General features: G+C 41.2%; 2 protein-coding genes across 2 annotated transcripts; both read right to left on the reverse strand.

Moving 5' to 3' along the window:
• Positions 1–9,689: 9,689 nt before the first annotated feature.
• Positions 9,690–10,637, reverse strand: LOC131481798 (olfactory receptor 6C4-like). The gene has a single exon (XM_058672044.1). The coding sequence runs from the start codon at positions 10,635–10,637 to the stop codon at positions 9,690–9,692; it is 948 nt and encodes a 315-aa protein (XP_058528027.1).
• Positions 10,638–17,764: 7,127 nt separating this feature from the next.
• LOC131481619 (olfactory receptor 6C4-like) lies at positions 17,765–18,712 on the reverse strand. The gene has a single exon (XM_058671007.1). The coding sequence runs from the start codon at positions 18,710–18,712 to the stop codon at positions 17,765–17,767; it is 948 nt and encodes a 315-aa protein (XP_058526990.1).
• Positions 18,713–18,820: the final 108 nt, after the last annotated feature.

The following is an 18,820-nucleotide window of genomic DNA, read 5'->3' on the forward strand; positions in this document are numbered from 1 at the left end:
TCACTTTTGACCCTCCCTCCAGTAAGTTTCAATCCCAGGCCCTTGTGATAGGCTTCCACCATGATCTCCTTAGCCCAGCTCTTGGCTCACTGCTATTGTCCTTTCAGCCTTTTCTTCAGTACACAAAATGCTGCTCGATCTGGCACTGGTGAAGGTCTGTGCCATGAAATCCACCCTGTTCCTGCACCTGCCTACTTGGGCTCTGCCACTTTACTTCCGCTCATGGTCAACTCAAGTAAATAAGCAGGACAGGCAGTTCTATGTTTGGGTTTACCTCCTGAGTTCTCAGTGATCTCTTCTTCCCACCTAGCCACTGGTGCATCACCGATTGCCACAGGGGTATCAGGTCACTGCAGCACTGCTCCACTGTCTCTGCTACTTCTCCATGTCCATACATCTCCGGTGTGTCTCTGCCATCAGCCTGTCCTTTCCTGTTTCCTGAGATCATAGCCTCTCTTCTTCATCCTGGCTAATGATTCTCCGCCTGTTTAAATGTGTCCTTATCCAATTCATCCATCTTGCTTTTCAGAAAAAGGCCAATTGTAATGAAGCTGCCACAGATCATCTAGGGAAACCACAGAGACAGAGAGGCGCTGACATTTTTCCTGTCTAGGTGCAGACATGCACACTGGAAAACCTTGAGTAACTCAGCCCCAACCATCACTTCACAGCTAGGTGACAATATCAGAGAGGAGAGCACTTAGTTAGCCCACTGAATTCTCAGTATTTGAGACGTGAAAGTTGAAAAGCAGTTGTTTTGTGCCATCAAAGTTGGGATTAGCTTTTTGAAGGTGAAAGATACTAACAAGTGTAGTATAGCAGGATGATTTCTTTGCACTCTACACAACTGATAGGATTTACAAAGAGCTTCAGAAACGCAGCTACAGCAAAACAAATAATCCTTGAGTGATGGGGAAAAAAATAGACATTTTCCAAAACAACAAATTCAAATGGCCAACAGCCATATGGAAAAATGTTTAAGTTCCCTAGCCATCAAGGAGATACAAACGAAAACCACACTGAGGTTCCACCTAACTCCAGTGAGACTGGCTTACATTCAGAAGTCTATCAACAGCACTTGCTGGCATGGATGTAGGGAGAAAGGTACCCTCCTTCACTGCTGGTGGGAATGTAGGCTAGTACAACCACTGTGAATGTCAGTATGGAGAGTGCTAAGATAAATGAAAACTGACTTGTGATACGACTCAGGTATCCCACTTCTGGGAACTGATGCAGATGGCTAGCAAATATTCCTGAGAGATATAAAACAGAAGACACCAGGTGCACGTGCAAGAGCCTTGCACATGGCTGGAATCTTTGAAGACTGGAAGCCAGTGTTTAACGTTTTATTGTCCATTAAAATATTGCCTAATCCTATACTCCCTACAGCAATAGTTCATTATTCGCTCAGTACTTGGAACCGTTATGGGTCAGCTTGACACTGTGTAAACCTAATTTATCATTACCCTGCACTTTGTCTAATTGTACCCTGCACTGAGTTTATCACTACCCTGCACACCTGCATTTTCCCCAATTAAGCCATACGCCTTTGTAAAATACAAATACCTTTGTTTTCTTGATCTCAGGGAATCAACTTGTGAAATGACGGCTGCCCTGCAACAGTAACAAAAATTCAGTTTTGCATGACCTCATGTTCTCCATTGCTTCATCTCTAACAGGAAATATATCCAAAGAAAATGATATCTGCTTATGATAAAGGGATCTGTAGTCCTATATTTACAGCAGCACAACTGCAATAGCAAACCCAGATGCCCATCATAAGAGGAGTGAATAAAGAAACTGGTACAACCACTCCATGGAATATTACTCAGCCATTAAAAAGAATGAAATTCTACCATTTGTAGCCAAATATTCCCAACATGAGACCATTGTGCTCAGTCAATTTCAAAAGGACACATGTTCTTTCTGATATGACACACCCTTCGATTCGGCCTTTCAATACTGCTTTTGCTACATCTCGGGGGGTTGATATTTTTGTGTTTGTTTTCATTTATTAAAAAATTTATTTTTCTTACCAATTTCCTCATGGAGTCATAGGTCACACTGTAGCATTGTTTGCTTCAAGAATGTTTCTGATTTTCTTTTTGATTTCTTCAGCAACACATTGGATATTCAGTAGCACATTATTTAAGTTCGTGTGGTGAATTTTATAGTTTTCTCCTTTTTTATTTTGTTTTATGACTTTTCATTTAAGGGGATGTATGGTACCTGTGTAATAGAGACTATTATATCCAGATGTGGAGATATAACACAGTATGTATCTACTTCCAAATCAAAAACGGACTCTAAATGGAACTGTAGAAAGTGTCTTGACAATAGGATGCTGGCCTCTCGGCCATTGTCCATGCCTACAATGTCAGGACACACTGAAATAGCAGGATGATGGACTTATGGCTGTGCAGGACTGCACTATTGTAATGATAAAAGGGAAATCAGTGGGGCGGGGGGTTGGGAAGTAAGGGAAATCCCAGAGCAATGGACCAGTATCTTAAAAATAATAAAATAACTAAAATTTCAAAATAATTATATTGTCAGCAGGGGGCAGTACGATCACACCATCTGGCATAATGACACCATCATTTCCAGTCTGCAAAGCTGAACCAACCACGCAAGGCTCACGTGACTTCAGTGTCTAGCGCCTCACCCATGCAGGGAATGAGCTGCCCAAAGGATATGGCTGCTCCTCACTGTGACTGCAGAAAGCTGAGCCTCTGAAGCCATAGAGATTGCCCAGAGACACAGTCTTACTCTTTCACACGGTCACAGGATTCCCAGTCACAGGGAACAAAGAACCAACTGTCTCAAGGATAGAGGCTGGGTGGCGATCTGCCTTGGTAAGTTGAGTCTCACCAGCTTGAGAGAATGAACGAAGGGGAACATTTCACAGTCCTAAGTGGGTGTTCTGTCCCCATGAGTCTTTGAGGCCAGACTCAAACTCAGTGAGGACTGTAGGTCAACCCTCTGATAAAATCTCCCAGCCACATGCAGACCACAGCAGCCTCTACTCCCGTTATTCTTGTGGCATTTCCTCTCTGTTGATTGCTGGGTGCTTCACTCCAGCATTCAATGCAGGAATCCACTCAGGATGCTGCCAGCAGGCTCCTACTCCCTGTTGCGTGATTGTACTGTCTTCACTTCTCCACAGTATTCTTGGTTTTGTAGAATTTCCACTGCTCATTTCTCTCCGACTGTTCCCCGAACTGCAGACTCTCCTCCTTCTTCTGTCATCTTCCTGTGGTCAGAATCAGTACATCCTCCCCCTACTCAACCACATTGAAGCTCACAGATTAAACTTTGAATTAAAAATTCAATGCCAAATCATGTATTTGCTTAATCATTGACAAATGCCAGAAATTTCACCCTCTGGTAAATGTGTGGGTACATGAGCTCAATGCCCGAAGTGATTACAGGTTAATTTTTCCTGCACATTTGAATAGCCCAGGATCAGTTAAAGAAAAGCGTCAGAGGCATATTGTGGTACATTCCTCCATACATAATATGGTGGCTATTTTTCTTATGAAAGAATGTGAATTTTCTCAAGTTATTTTTCTGAACTTCATGAGATGTTCATGTGGCTTTCATCAGTGTGGTATATCTTACTTCTATTTGTGTTGTCTGAACGACTTGGCATCACAGGCTGAAAATATACTTAAACGTGGCAAAAGATCCTTTTAATGTGCTGATAAATACAGTTTATTTGTATTTTATTCATTATTTTTATACCATACGTATTAACTACTACAAATCAGAGAAACTGTGATATTTATCTTTTGGGGATCTGGCTTATTTCACTAAACATAATGATCTCTAGTTGCATTCATTCTGCTGAAAAGTACAAAGTTAGTCATTGGGAAAAAGAGATCTTTTTCTTTTAAGGATTTATTTATTTTTATAGCAAAGGCAGATATACAGAGAGGAGGAGAGACAGAGAGGAAGATCTTCCATCCAATGATTCACTCCCCAAGTGAGTGCAACAGCTGATGCTGCACTGATCTGAAGCTAGGAGCCAGGAGCTCCTCCCGGTCTCCCACGCAGGTACAGGGTCCCAAATTTCTGGGCTGTCCTCAACCGCTTCCCCAGGCCACAAGCAGGGAGCTGGATGGGAAGTGGAGCTTCCGGGATTAGAACCGGAGCCCACATGGGATCCCGGTGCATTCAAGGCTAGGACTTTACTCACTAGGCCACAACGCGCTGGGCCCAAGAGATCTTTCTAATTAACAAACAATTGGCCCAATCAATGAAAATCATGGTAGAACCAAATTAATAAAAATTCAGATGACAAAATAGATTATACAATGACATCACAGATACAAAAGTTATCATCAGGAATTATTACAAACGCCCATGTCCCAACAATTTAAAATAAGGAATGGATAGATTTCTGGGCATATAATTTACCAAAAATTGAATCAGAAACACACAGAAAGTTGAATTGACCAATACTAAGGCTGAGGCCAAGTCAGTAATAAAGACCTTCCCAGGAAAGTTAAAGCTAATTCATCTGAATTCACAAACTCTATCACATTTTAAAGCAGGACTAATCCCATTTTTTTTCCAGCCATTCAAAATAATTGAAAGGGAAGAAAATCTTCCATAGTTTTTCTTTGAAACCTGCATTTTATTCATTCAACACCAGAAAGGGATACAACAAAAAGACAACTCTATACCACAATTCCTGTTGAACACAGGCAGAAATCCTCAATGAAGAATGATTCAATGAAGGGCCGAAATAGCTCAGTTGGGAGAGCGTTAGACTGAAGAATGATTCAGTAAATTACATTGACACATAAAAATACAGACTTGGTTGACTAGTAGGACTTATCCCAGAGGTACAAGGATTGGTCAACATATGCAAATCAATAAGCACAACACATCACATCAGCAAAATGAAGGGTAAGAGGCCGTGATAACATTAACAGTTGCAGAGACTTCTTTGAGGCAATAAAACATCCTCGTGTATGGAAAGAACACACCTCAACTCAAAACAACACTTGATCAGGATACATTCAGCTCATACTGAGCAAGGGAATGTCAATTCAGACAGGATGAGATATTATTATGATTTAATATACTTCAGCAAGTTTTAGTTGGAGGCACTAGGCAAATCGTAGAAATAAAAGTGGTATAAATTGGAATGGAGTAAGTCAAATTATCTCTGCAGATAACATGATCTGAATAGGAGAACCCCCCCCCAAAAAAAAGAATTCAGAAAAGTTGCAAGGCAAAAATACGCAAAAATTTGTAGCATTCTCATGTACCAACATTCAGTTGCAATCCCTTGCCTTTGAAATCTGAAATGATTTCTTTCAACTTTCTTTCTGGGTTTTTGCTCTGAAATTTTCTCTTTTTTTAAATCTTGGCATAATACTAAGCCTCAGTTTGTTGATATAATACTAACCCTTAGTGTGTTGGTGTTCTGTTATTTTTCTCAGATGAATTAGCTTCAACTTTCTTGGGATGGTCTTTATTTCTGAGTTGACTTGACACCAGCCTTGGTATGGGTCAATTAAACTCTCACTTTAACTTCTCATCTGTTTGGGGTTTTTTTTTTGTGATATTTGGAATTTTAATCCATTGAATTTTAATTTTTTTTATTTTTGATGATGTTTATATAGTTGATCAGAGTGGGAAGGATCAAGAGTTATATGAAGAAAGGTGAGATATATTGTTGGGGGGGCATCCCCAGCCTCCCAACTGCCTCAGTACACAGGGATGTGGAATGGCCAGCAGTGTCATCCTCGGGACCCTGATGTTGAACATGTTCCAAGAGTTCTAGCTCAAGTGGTTTTGATAATTATGAAATGCTATCAGTCTCACCAAGAATGAGAAAATCAGAAAATCAGATCCATTGACTGGCATAGTCCACCTTAGAGTCTCCATTAGCCCAGAAATTTGCTGTCAAGCTTGTCTGAGGTAGTTGTCGAATTAGTTCTACCTTTCTTTTTCTGCTATGGTACCAGATATCCTCTGTACGACCCAATGGACTGCCATATCCTCCAAGTGTATTTGGGTATGCCATCCATCACTCCATCTGAGCCACAGAGGAGGCCCAATTCTGACATATGAACTCCACAGTCAGACCACAGATCCTGTAATTCTCTCTGTGGTGGAAGCTCTGAGTTCAGTGATTCATTTGGGTGTATCCCCAAAGAGATCTCATCTGAGGTGATCCCAGATCTGACTCTTGTGTGTGCTAGCCAGTAAGGAATTAGGCTCAGCCCACCACCACATCAACCTATGCATACACACGCTGGTAGTTGCAATTGTTGGGTCAGTTCTGTCTCCAGCTCCATCTCCTATGCAAACCAATGGATTTTGAGGTCCAGACCAACCCAGCCCACTACACACTCAGCTCTCATGCACAACAGCTGGAAATTTAGCCCAGTCGGGACAACTCCTAAAAATGCCTATCAGGCCTGCTATCAGCCTTGGTTCCTATGCTTGCCAGTATGTGCAGCAGACTAGTCCAGTCTGTCCCACATCCCATTCAGCTCTCATTACACATCAATGGACTTTGAAGCCTAGCACAGCCCATCCAACACCAATATTCAGCCCACACTCATGCTAGACAGCAAAAAATTTTCCCTAAAAGAAAGTGGAGTGGAAGAGCACATTCAGCATGGTGTATAGCAGTTCTGCATGGTTAAGTGTGCAGCAGTGTGCCTCTAAGAGCTCTGATTGATAATGTTGCATTAGTCCTTTGGAATCAAAATAATGGATGTCCACAGTGACAGTAACAGCCAGTGTGGTCTTTAGTAGCAATAACATCAGGAATCTTCCTTACTTCTTTTCTCCCACTAGTAAATCTAGGGCAAGAGAGCTTCTTAATGAGATTGTTAATGCCTTGCAGGTCCACCCATGGTGTCAGAGTCACGGTTGTCTGATGAGAGGGATTCATGGAGGAGCCACAGGTATTAGGTGTATAACAGGAAATACCTGTTAGAACTTCTCTGGTCTTTTTGGAGGTAATTATAATCATACCCAGAATCTCAGGCAACCAAAGGCACAAGTTAGTAACAGAATGCTAGATGCAGGTGCTTATGTAGCAGCCCAGGAGTATGGATGCAAACATGAGAGCTTCAGCTCTTTTGTAGTAAGGGTTGACTCACTCACCACTGGGACTGAGCCATTACTGCAAACCACGGGCACACAGGCAGAGCTTGACTCCAGGGAGCGGGATCCTAGCTAACTATGTTTGGTTCCAGTGTTTCAAGAATGAGCATTTGCAGCATGATCTGAGAGTAAAACCAGAGTCTGAATGAATATTCAGGGTCAGATAACCTGCCATCTGAAGCATGGAACTTAGAGAGCCAGTGGAACAGCAGCTCAGGATGTGAACAGCCTCATCACGACAATGTCTCAGAGTATGAGGCATGATATGTTGATGCACTGTAGCAAAAAATCAAGGCCCACTCTGGGAGCATTCAAGGATAAATTGGATTCAGGAGCCGGGGCAGGCAAGGAGAGAATAATGGAAAGCCCCAGTTGCACAGTGAGATACCAGTGGCTGTTTCCTGAGGTTTAGATACGTGCAGCAGTATTTCCCTCAGATTCCCCAGCAAGAACGGCTGTTCTGACTCCCCACCTATGCCTGTTCACCCACAATCCTTCTCTGGGACATCCTCCATGATGTTTGTGCTCTGTGTTACTAAAGATGCCTCAGTGAACTTCCCAGTCCTCTGGGTGACTTCAGTTTTTCCATCACTGTCTCTACTTAGAAAACAGCTCATCAAGATGAAAGCTGATTATTCTGCTCTGCGATTGCAATTAAAAAGGACCACGGCTTATCATTCCAGAAATTTCTGGAGAATACAAAACTTTCAGAATTATGTATTGTGTTGAAGTAAATGTCCAGAGAAATTTGTCATTTAAAATGAAACATTTCAGTAATATGCAGTATGTTCAAAAGGCTATCCAGTCACCACATCTTTCTCAATTTCAAATAGTTTATCACGACAGAGAAAAACACGTCTTCATTAAAAGGATTTGTTCCTCCTTTTCAGTATGTCATTTTCTCCATTTTAGCTTACACAAAAAATCATTAAAACAGGAATTCACATATCAATTCACAACAGTGTTATTCAAATAGACTAATGCATTAAAAACGAGGAACACTTATATTGTATCCAGTTGTGATAAACAAGTGGTGTTAATCACTCATAATGTAATTTTTAAGCTATGAAATTTACATCTTTAGGAAAAGCAAGATGAATATATTTTATACTAGCTCTGTTTGTTTCCGTTTATTACCGAAGATGACGCAGTATATGAGAGTAACATTTTCACTTTCTAGAGATGTGAAAAACAATATCCTACAATTCACATGTCAATCTGGGAAAGGTGCTCAAAGTAGTCCATTCAACCAACATTAGAAAAAGACACAAACCTTAACATACGTGTGTGGAAATTCAATATGCATAGGGTAAATAAAATGCACTTTTGAGTGAAGTCTACTGTTTAAGCTTTTTACATTTTTATTTTTTGTCATTTATCTCCCTATACTCTTCACTGCACAGTCATTTGTTAACTCACAAAACAGTGTGGTCAAAGTAAAACATGGTCAGTTTCCTGTAACCAAGTATACCAAGAGAACCTACAGGGGTTTGCCTACAATCCATCGTTTCTGGTCACCATCCCTGATGACTAAGCTACAGCTGCAACATGAATTCTTCTGGAAAAATATCCCATCATCATTCCCGTGCCATTGTCAAGTGCTAATTTTAAAACACTGTGTTGCATATCACACAAAATAGCAATAATGTCATTCACATTAGTTCTAAAATGGGCATTTAAAAGGGATCACAGCCTACCCTCTTATTTTTCAATGAAGACGATGTTTCAGAGGAACTTTTGGAAAGAGTCATGCCTCAATTGGACTTTTTTCACCTCTAATCAAATTTCCATCTGTCCCTTTGATTTCTATGTGTCAAGAAAAAATGTTTAGTCGCCAGTTCCTTATTCCAGAACTCATAGTGTATTCTGGCTATGCAACAGAATATGCTTAGAAAACCAGTGAAGCCAGCAAGGATTTTCCACCAGGATTCAGTGTAACTTCATCCTAAGGAGAATAAAATTGTAGAGCTTTCTTTAACTTAGCTATATAACTCCGTAATGATACATTTATGTAATTGTCTCATTTACACAAAAATCAACATGACAAACATGGTACTGAATCACTTTAGTTTATTCATAGACTTTCAGTCATATTGCATATATATACATATATATGTATGTACAAGTGCGGGTGGTGAATGTGTGTTTTTATTCAGTATCGTAGTAAGGTTCAGTCAACCTTGATTCAATGACAAACATGTTGATGATAATTTCTCTGAATAGCCTTAAAATACAATATTTAAAATCACTTTGCCACAGTTCAAATTGCAGGCACATACAATAGATTCAAGGTTTTGATGCTCTTCATACAATATTTTTGAATCCCATGGATTTGAAACTGATTAGAAGAAGATACTGGAAATCTATTCATAATAACAGTCAACCAATTAGAATTTTCACAATGCATTATAACATCAGTTAGTTCCTATTTTAAGATAAACTCTTAAGCACGAAAAAAAGTGATTCTAAATTGCATGTATGTAGAAGATTCTGTATATTGAGCAGGACTGGATTCCATCAGACGAAGGAGCACCCTCTACTGAGAAGCTGGGAGTCTACTTCACCCTGCACAGAGCATCCCTCAGAGCCTGGTGCACCTGCTTGTTGCGCAGGGTGTAGATGACAGGGTTCAGCACAGGGGTAACCACTGTGTTCACCAGAGCAGCCTGTCTGTTGAAGTCCACCCTGCTCGTCTGCTTTGGTTTGATGTATATAAAAAAGCAGCTGCCATACATGAGAGAGAGGACAATGAGGTGAGATGAGCAGGTGGAGAACGCTTTCTTTCGCTCCTTGGCTGATGGCAGCCTCACTATTGTGATTACAATGTTGCTGTATGCAATGATGGTTAAAAGGAAGGATGTAAAAAGAACTAAAAAAGCAAGACTGAAGAACAACGTCTCAATAGACATGGTTTCCGAGCAAGAGAGCTTAGCCAAGGGCCCAAAATCACAGAAGAAGTGTGGGATGACATTGGGGCCACAGAAGGACAACTGGGATAGCGTCACTACTGGAACCAGCATGAAGAGGAATCCCAAAGCTAGGCAGGCAGTGACCAGGAGGAAACACACCTTGGGGCTCATGATGCTGGAGTAACGCAGAGGTTTGCAAATGGCCAGGTACCGATCCAGGGACAACACAGCCATAAGGAAGAAGATAGTTGCTCCCAGGATAAGAAAGAAAAAGGCTTGTGTGAAGCATGCAGCAAAGGAAATGGTTTGCTTCCCTGACAGGAAGATGGTCAGCAGTTTGGGAATAACAGAGGTTATGAAGCAACATTCCACAAAGGAGAAACAGCTGAGGAAGAAGTACATGGGTGTCTGAAGGCGACGGTCAGCCCAGGTGACGGTGATGATGAGCGTGTTTCCCATGAGGGAGGCCAGGTATGCCAGCAGGTGCACCAGGAACAAGATGTTCCCCAGGTGCTGGACCGCAGGGAACCCCTCCAGGATGAACTCCTGCACTGAAGTATTGCTTCCGGCATGCCTCATCAGCAGCTTTTCCATTTCCTCTACAACTCTCACCGTGCTGACTTGCACTGTCCGAACTGTTGAAAGCAGAATTATATTTCATTTGTCTTACTGTAGCTTAGGCCACTGGACTGTGTGTGTAGGTGACACTACTTGTTATTTTTAAAAATATTTGTTCATATTTGCTTGTTTATTTATTTGAAAGGAAAGGGAAACATTATTTTGAAATCTACTGAGAAAAGCCACAAATGCACAAGACATGTCTACTTATACCAGGCCAATTGTATCACCTTGAATCTCAACCAGCCCTCCATGTGGGAAATGGTTGCGGGGCTTAAACTATTTGAGCCATCACTCGTGATCTCCAAGTTATATTATCTGCAGAAAGAATAAATTGAGCATAATACTTAATTCAAATGGAAACATCGCATATGGAATTCTGTCATTCTATTACATCTTAAACTGGCTGAAATGCTTGTCCCATGAGTTTTAATAGTGTAACATTTTTTGGGCCCCACGGCGTGGCCTAGAGGCTAAAGTCCTTGCCTTGAACGCCCCGGGATCCCATATGGGCACCGGTTCTAATCCCGGCAGCTCCACTTCCCATCCAGCTCCCTGCTTGTGGCCTGGGAAAGCAGTCGAGGACGGCCCAATGCATTGGGACCCTGCACCCGCGTGGGAGACCTGGAAGAGGTTCCAGGTTCCCGGCTTCGGATCGGCGCAGCACCGGCTGTTCCGGCTCACTTGGGGTTGAATCATCGGATGGATGATCTTCCTCTCTGTCTCTCCTCTCTGTGTATCCGGCTTCCCAATAAAAATGAATAAATCTTTAAGAAAGGAATGTAACATTTTACACATAGCTTTCCCCCTTGCTATATACAAACAAAAACATGTTTATTCATGAGTATAATGACTGAAACGTATAGTTACGAAAACAAAATTTTATTCTAAGTACCTGTCTGCCTAAGGTATAATGGAATGTTAAGAGCATTAGTCATTTTCTTTGCGGTCTATTTTCAAGCAATAAAACAGTATTTCTTTTTTGTGCAACTGAATATATTTTTGTCATACTACTCAGAAAGAACTCACATGTACAGTAAGAGGTATATTAGAAAAATTGGATCTTACAAAAAACAATTTTTGTCATGAAATTCTGTAATGCCACAGAATTCTTTGTTAGGTGTTATGGTTTTAATTTCTAGTTTGTGGACATGAATTCATTTTGAAAAAAAAAAACATTTTAATGTCCTCAAACTACTGTTACAAGAATTCATTAGTTTGTAAGAGTCACAGAGTAGCATGAATAGGAATGCCGGAGGCTCAGCCCAGCCTCTTTCCTCCCAACATCGGTCAGTAACAGGGTACCTTTCCTTCCATCTGCTGCCAAGTGATGCTGCAGAAGGGAATCTTCTTGATGCTCCCTCTCTATCCAGTTTTGGAATGCCCACCAGCAGACAGAGCAGTGATATGACTTAATTTCAATACTTTTCTTCTGATTTCTTCTGTCTCTTGGTTTCGACTATGTAACATAAATATTGTCTTTGACCCTTTAAGTCCACAAGCAAATCTCCAGTGATACTTTGCCACACTGAACAAATCGTGTTCCTCTTAAAACTCTGAGCGCTCTTACTTAGCCAAAACAAACAATCCCAATCCTTTTAGTGTGTGAGATCTGTTTGAAGATAAACAGAGTCTATTCGTCTAGAACCAATGAATGATGAGATGACCCTTGCCGCCTAAGCCACGTACTCACCAACACTCGGTTACCAGCCTCTGTGGCGCTTCACTATTCTGAAGAAACTTGTGCATAATACTTGCTAATCACAGATCTTTGATGAGCCCAGGGTTTCCAAGCTAGGAGTAATCAAAACGGTAACACAGTGACAGAAAGGAACTCATCTTTTTCTGTAAATTGCATCTGAGTCCATTGGCACTCCCTAAGATCTCTCATAGACCCGCAGTCGGCTCCAGCTCTCTCAAATTCCTACTTTGTCCTACTGCTACTGCAACAAGTTCTAGCAAATGACCTTACTCCCAGGAAACATGCTGCATGGTAACAATGAGACAAGAAGTAGCCTCCTCACTTGACTTGGTCTGAACTCTCTTATTTAGCCAAAACAAACAGTCCCAACTATTTTACGGCGTGAGAGCTGTTTGAAGAAGAACAGACTTTGCTTCCACTTTTGGATGTAGATTCTGTGTTTCCAAAATACATGTTGGAATATTCAGCTTCCCACTACTCTACCTGTATGATCTGGGAGCATCCCCATATGATTGAGAGCAGAGGCAAAATTTATACAGAGCTTGCCCATCATATGTTTATCATTGGACTGCCTCTCGCCACTCCTCTGTAGCCACCAGGGCCAGTGGGCCATGACATCACTGAGATGGGACAAAGCCATCTACACATCAGTGTCCCTCTAGGAACCTTGGTAGCTGCTAATTGGGCACTGCATAACAGAAAGTTATACAAGCATCACAGTTGTTCTTGCATTGTATGTGCAAGTATAATATTGTACATTTTCTCATGAACATCACTGAAAGTAAAAAGGATCTGTGGTTCAATGGTTTATATTTTCCCAGAGAGTGTAGTGTTACTACATGAAAGTGATAGGTAAAGCAGTGAACTTTGACCCATAGTGGAAGCAATGAGGTGCCCCTCACCCTAACACTGTCATAGCAGTGTACAGCTCAGATAAAACCACACGTTTCAGGCCCGGTGGCGTGGCCTAGCGGCTAAGTCCTCGCCTTGAACGCCCCGGAATCCCATATGGGCGCCGGTTCTAATCCCGGCAGCTCCACTTCCCATCAAGCTCCCTGCTTGTGGCCTGGGAAAGCAGTCGAGGACGGCCCAATGCATTGGGACCCTGCACCCGCGTGGGAGACCCGGAAGAGATTCCAGGTTCCCGGCTTCAGATCAGCGTGCACCGGCCTGTTGCGGCTCACTTGGGGAGTGAATCTTCGGACGGAAGATCTTCCTCTCTGTCTCTCCACCTCTGTGTATATCTGACTTTGTAATAAATAAATAAATCTTAAAAAAAAAAAACCTACACATTTCTGTAGCAGGCAGACATCATAACACCCCACATGTCCCCCATTTCACCAAAAATTAACTTGTCATACAAAGAAATTAAGTATCACAATTGAAATTCAACACAATCAATAGATTGCAAGATGAAGATGACAGAGATGCAAGAAACATTGGAGAATAGCTTGTGGAGGACTGAGGTAAGTTCTACTTCAGACATTTGGTAGAATTGAGCAGTGAAGCCTTGCAGGCCATGGCTTTCCTTGGTTGCCAGTCATTTAATTACTGATTGAATCTCAGTCATTGTTATAGATCTGCTTAGATTATTGATTGCCTCATGATTTGATTTGGGTAATGTGCGTGTCCGGAAGTCTATCCATCTCATCTAGATCTTCTGATGTGTTAGTGTCCAGTTGCTTGTAATCATTCCTGATTATGCTATGACTGTCTGAAATGCCCATTGTTATATTTCCTTTTTGGTCTCTGATTCTTTTGATGTTTATCTTCTCCCTGCTATGTGTGTGTGTGTGTGTGTGTGTGTGTGTGTGTGTGTGTGTGTGTGTGTGTGTTTTGACCAGTTGGGGTAGTGGGAATCTAGTTTGTGGATTTTCTCAAGGAACCAGCTCTATGATTCATTAATCTTTTGTGTTGTTCTTTGGGTCTCTGTTTGGCTTATTTTCTCCCTCATTTTGATTATTTCTTTTTTTATTGCTAACCTTGGGATTGTTTTGCTGTTGTTTTTATAGTTCCTTCACACATATGGAGAGCACATTTACTTGGGGACTTTCTGATTTCTAGAAATTAGCATTCCTCTTAATACTGCCTTGAGTTAAGTTTTGGTAAGTTGTTCTGGAGTCCTCATTGGTTTCAAAGAACTCTTTTCTTTCCCCCCTCTGGTTTCTTCTATACACCCGACTGTTCATGTCGCGTCATATTATTCAGTCTCCAGGTATCTGCACACTCCCCAGGGTATTTTGGCTTGTTGGTCTCCAGCTTCATTCCATCATGGTCTGAGAAGATACATGGTATGATGTCAATTTTTACCAATTTGCTGAAGCCTGTTTTGTGGCTTAGAATATGATCAGCCCTGGAAAAGGTTCCATGTGCTGATGAAAGGAAGGAGTGTTTTGCAACTGTAGGATGAAAGGTTTCATGGATATCAGTTAAATTCATCGATTCTATTGTCTGAGTGTGGTTCATTATTTCCTGGATGGTTTTCTACCTCATCCGTCTGTTCATTGAGGCTACGGGCATATTAGCGTCCCCCACTCTTACAGTATTGGAGTGTATTTCTTCATTGAAATGTTATGCAGTCACCACCTCTATCTTAATTTCAAATAGTTTATCGACACAGAGGCAACCCCATCTTCATTAAAAGGGTTTGTTCCTCATTTTCCCCATTTTACGCCATTTTCCCCATTTTAGCTTACACACAAAATCATTAAAACAGGAATTCATGGAGTGTCCTCGGAGGCCAAGCACTCTGAGGTCATCCACTCTCAGTTCAATCTCCCACATAGATAGAAGAAGTCCAAATCCCTCCTCTCAGGGTCCAGTGTCACAGGAACAACAGCCAGGAGCCTGAGTGGTCTGCAGAAACAGAAGAACAATAAACTCCCTTCAAGACTAGGGAGAGGAGCTTTCTCTGGTCCTTGCTTAGTTCCAACTTTGGATCCCCACCCTCTCCTGCAATGACTATCAGGGTCGCCCCAGAGCTCTTCCCCGGCCCACTAAAAAACAAAACAAACAACACCAAAAAAATTAGAATAGACAGAGAACAACAAGGAAAGCTTGGAACCAGACAGGAAATGGTCAGCGGGGACTCACATATACCTTACTAGGTAGGACACAAAAATAAGTTACTCCTAACTAGGGTATTGAAGATTTCTCTGCACACCCCTCCTAAAACTGTTCTGTGCCTCAACTGGTGACATATGTCTTGTTAAAGCTATAAGCCAGTTTGGACTATCCTAAACTCTGCCTAGTTCAGTAAAAATTATGCTTCAATACAATAAACTGCTAAATACAAAAATGAAAATGGACACAAGATAGCTCAATAGTATCCTATAGCCAGTTTAAGGTGGATAGAAGCCAGTTGTATATAAGCTGAAATTGAAATGTTAATGAAGTAGTCAGAGGATGTGGTTAGGAACCTGCATTTTCTAACATATCAGTCACTCAATACAATGTCAATTAACCCCATAATGTTGTAAACTGTGGTTGATGCTATGTTATGGTTTTTAATTGGTCGGGATGATATTCTGCCAGCTCCACCCTTAGACCAGAGATGGTCTCCCCAAGAAACTGTTGAATTGATCTGGACAATAAGATGCTGGACTCTATGCATGGTACATGCTTGCAATGAAACAAACAAGACTGGATTTGAACTGTAACACTAAAATAAGGTGAGTAATCCACCATGGGGGGAGGGCACAGAGAGGGGTCGGGGGAACCTCAGAGCCTAAGAAACGATGTCATAAAATGAAATGAAATAAAAAAACCCAGAAATTTAATAAACACATGCACATATCAATTCACAACAGTGTTATTCAAACAGACTAATGCATTAAAAACGAGGAACACTTATATTGTATCCAGTTGTGATAAACAAGTGGTGTTAATCACTCATAATGTAATTTTTAAGCTATGAAATTTACATCTTTAGGAAAAGCGAGATGAATATATTTTATACTAGCTCTGTTTGTTTCCGTTTATTACCGAAGATGAAGCACTATATGAGAGTAACATTTTCACTTTTTACAGATGTGAAAAACAATATCCTACAATTTACATGTCAATCTGGGAAAGGTGCTCAAAGTAGTACATTCAACCAACATTAGAAAAAGACACAAACCTTAACATATGTGTGTGGAAATTCAATATGCATAGGGTAAATAAAATGCACTTTTGAGTGAAGTCTACTGTTTAAGCTTTTTACATTTTTATTTTTTGTCATTTATCTCCCTATACTCTTCACTGCACAGTCATTTGTTAACTCACAAAACAGTGTGGTCAAAGTAAAACATGGTCAGTTTCCTGTAACCAAGTATACCAAGAGAACCTACAGGGGTTTGCCTACAATCCATCGTTTCTGGTCACCATCCCTGATGACTAAGCTACAACTGCAACATGAATTCTTCTGGAAAAATATCCCATCATCATCCCTGTGCCAATGTCAAGTGCTAATTTTAAAACACTGTGTTGCATATCACACAAAATAGCAATAATGTCATTCACATTAGTTCTAAAATGGGCATTTAAAAGGGATCACAGCCTACCCTCTTATTTTTCAATGAAGACGATGTTTCAGAGGAACTTTTGGAAAGAGTCATGCCTCAGTTGGACTTTTCTCACCTCTAATCAAATTTCCATGTGTCCCTTTGATTTCTATGTGTCAAGAAAAAATGTTTAGTCGCCAGTTCCTTATTCCAGAACTCATAGTGTATTCTGGCTATGTAACAGAATAGGCTTAGCCAACCAGTGAAGCCAGCAAGGATTTTTCTACCAGATTCAGTGTGACTTCATCCTAAGGAGAATAAAATTGTAGAGCTTTCTTTAACTTAGTTATATAACTCCGTAATGATACATTTATGTAATTGTCTCATTTACACAAAAATCAACATGACAAACATGGTACTGAATCACTTTAGTTTATTCATAGACTTTCAGTAATATTCCATATATATATATATATGTATGTACAAGTGGTGAATGTGTGTCTTTATTCAACATTCAGTTGCGCAGTAAGGTTCAGTCAACCTTGATTCAATGACAAACATGAGCATTATGATTTTTCTGAATAGCCTTAAAATGCAATATTTAAAATCACTTTCCCACAGTTCAAATTGCAGGCACATATAATACATTCAAGGTTTTGATGATATTCATACAATATTTTTGAATCCCATGGATTTGAAACTGATTAGAAGAAGATACTAGAAATCTATTCATAGTAACAGTCAACCAATTAGAATTTTCACAATGCATTATAACATCAGTTAGTTCCTATTTTAAGATAAACTCTTAAGCACGAAAAAAAGTGATTCTAAATTGCATGTATGTAGAAGATTCTGTATATTGAGCAGGACTGGATTCCATCAGACGAAGGAGCACCCTCTACTGAGAAGCTGGGAGTCTACTTCACCCTGCACAGAGCATCCCTCAGAGCCTGGTGCACCTGCTTGTTGCGCAGGGTGTAGATGACAGGGTTCAGCACAGGGGTCACCACTGTGTTCACCAGAGCAGCCTGTCTGTTGAAGTCCACCCTGCTCGTCTGCTTTGGTTTGATGTATATAAAAAAGCAGCTGCCATACATGAGAGAGAGGACAATGAGGTGAGATGAGCAGGTGGAGAACGCTTTCTTTCGCTCCTTGGCTGATGGCAGCCTCACTATTGTGATTACAATGTTGCTGTATGCAATGATGGTTAAAAGGAAGGATGTAAAAAGAACTAAAAAAGCAAGATTGAAGAACAACGTCTCAATAGACATGGTTTCCGAGCAAGAGAGCTTAGCCAAGGGCCCAAAATCACAGAAGAAGTGGAGGATGACATTGGGGCCACAGAAGGACAACTGGGATAGCGTCACTACTGGAACCAGCATGAAGAGGAATCCCAAAGCTAGGCAGGCAGTGACCAGGAGGACGCACACTTTGGGGCTCATGATGCTGGAGTAACGCAGAGGTTTGCAAATGGCCAGGTACCGATCCAGGGACAACACAGCCATAAGGAAGAAGATAGTTGCTCCCAGGATAAGAAAGAAAAAGGCTTGTGTGAAGCATGCAGCAAAGGAAATCGTTTGCTTCCCTGACAGGAAGATGGTCAGCAGTTTGGGAATAACAGAGTTTATGAAGCAACATTCCACAAAGGAGAAACTGCTGAGGAAGAAGTACATGGGTGTCTGGAGGCGACGGTCAGCCCAGGTGACGGTGATGATGAGCGTGTTTCCCATGAGGGAGGCCAGGTATGCCAGCAGGTGCACCAGGAACAAGATGTTCCCCAGGTGCTGGATCGCAGGGAACCCCTCCAGGATGAACTCCTGCACTGAAGTGTTGCTTCCGGCATGCCTCATCAGCAGCTTTTCCATTTCCTCTACAACTTTCGCCGTGCTGACTTGCGATGTCAGAACTGTTGAAAGCAGAATTATATTTCATTTGTCTTACTGTAGCTTAGGCCATTGGACTGTGTGTGTGTA

Source organism: Ochotona princeps, chromosome 13 (genome assembly GCF_030435755.1).
Source record: "Ochotona princeps isolate mOchPri1 chromosome 13, mOchPri1.hap1, whole genome shotgun sequence".
NCBI classification, from domain to species: domain Eukaryota; kingdom Metazoa; phylum Chordata; class Mammalia; order Lagomorpha; family Ochotonidae; genus Ochotona; species Ochotona princeps.

Bases quoted from the DNA above. Each gene is read 5' to 3' on its own strand.
- LOC131481619 (XM_058671007.1), bottom strand. From the start codon at position 18,712: ATGGAAAAGCTGCTGATGAGGCATGCCGGAAGCAACACTTCAGTGCAG.
- LOC131481798 (XM_058672044.1), bottom strand. From the start codon at position 10,637: ATGGAAAAGCTGCTGATGAGGCATGCCGGAAGCAATACTTCAGTGCAG.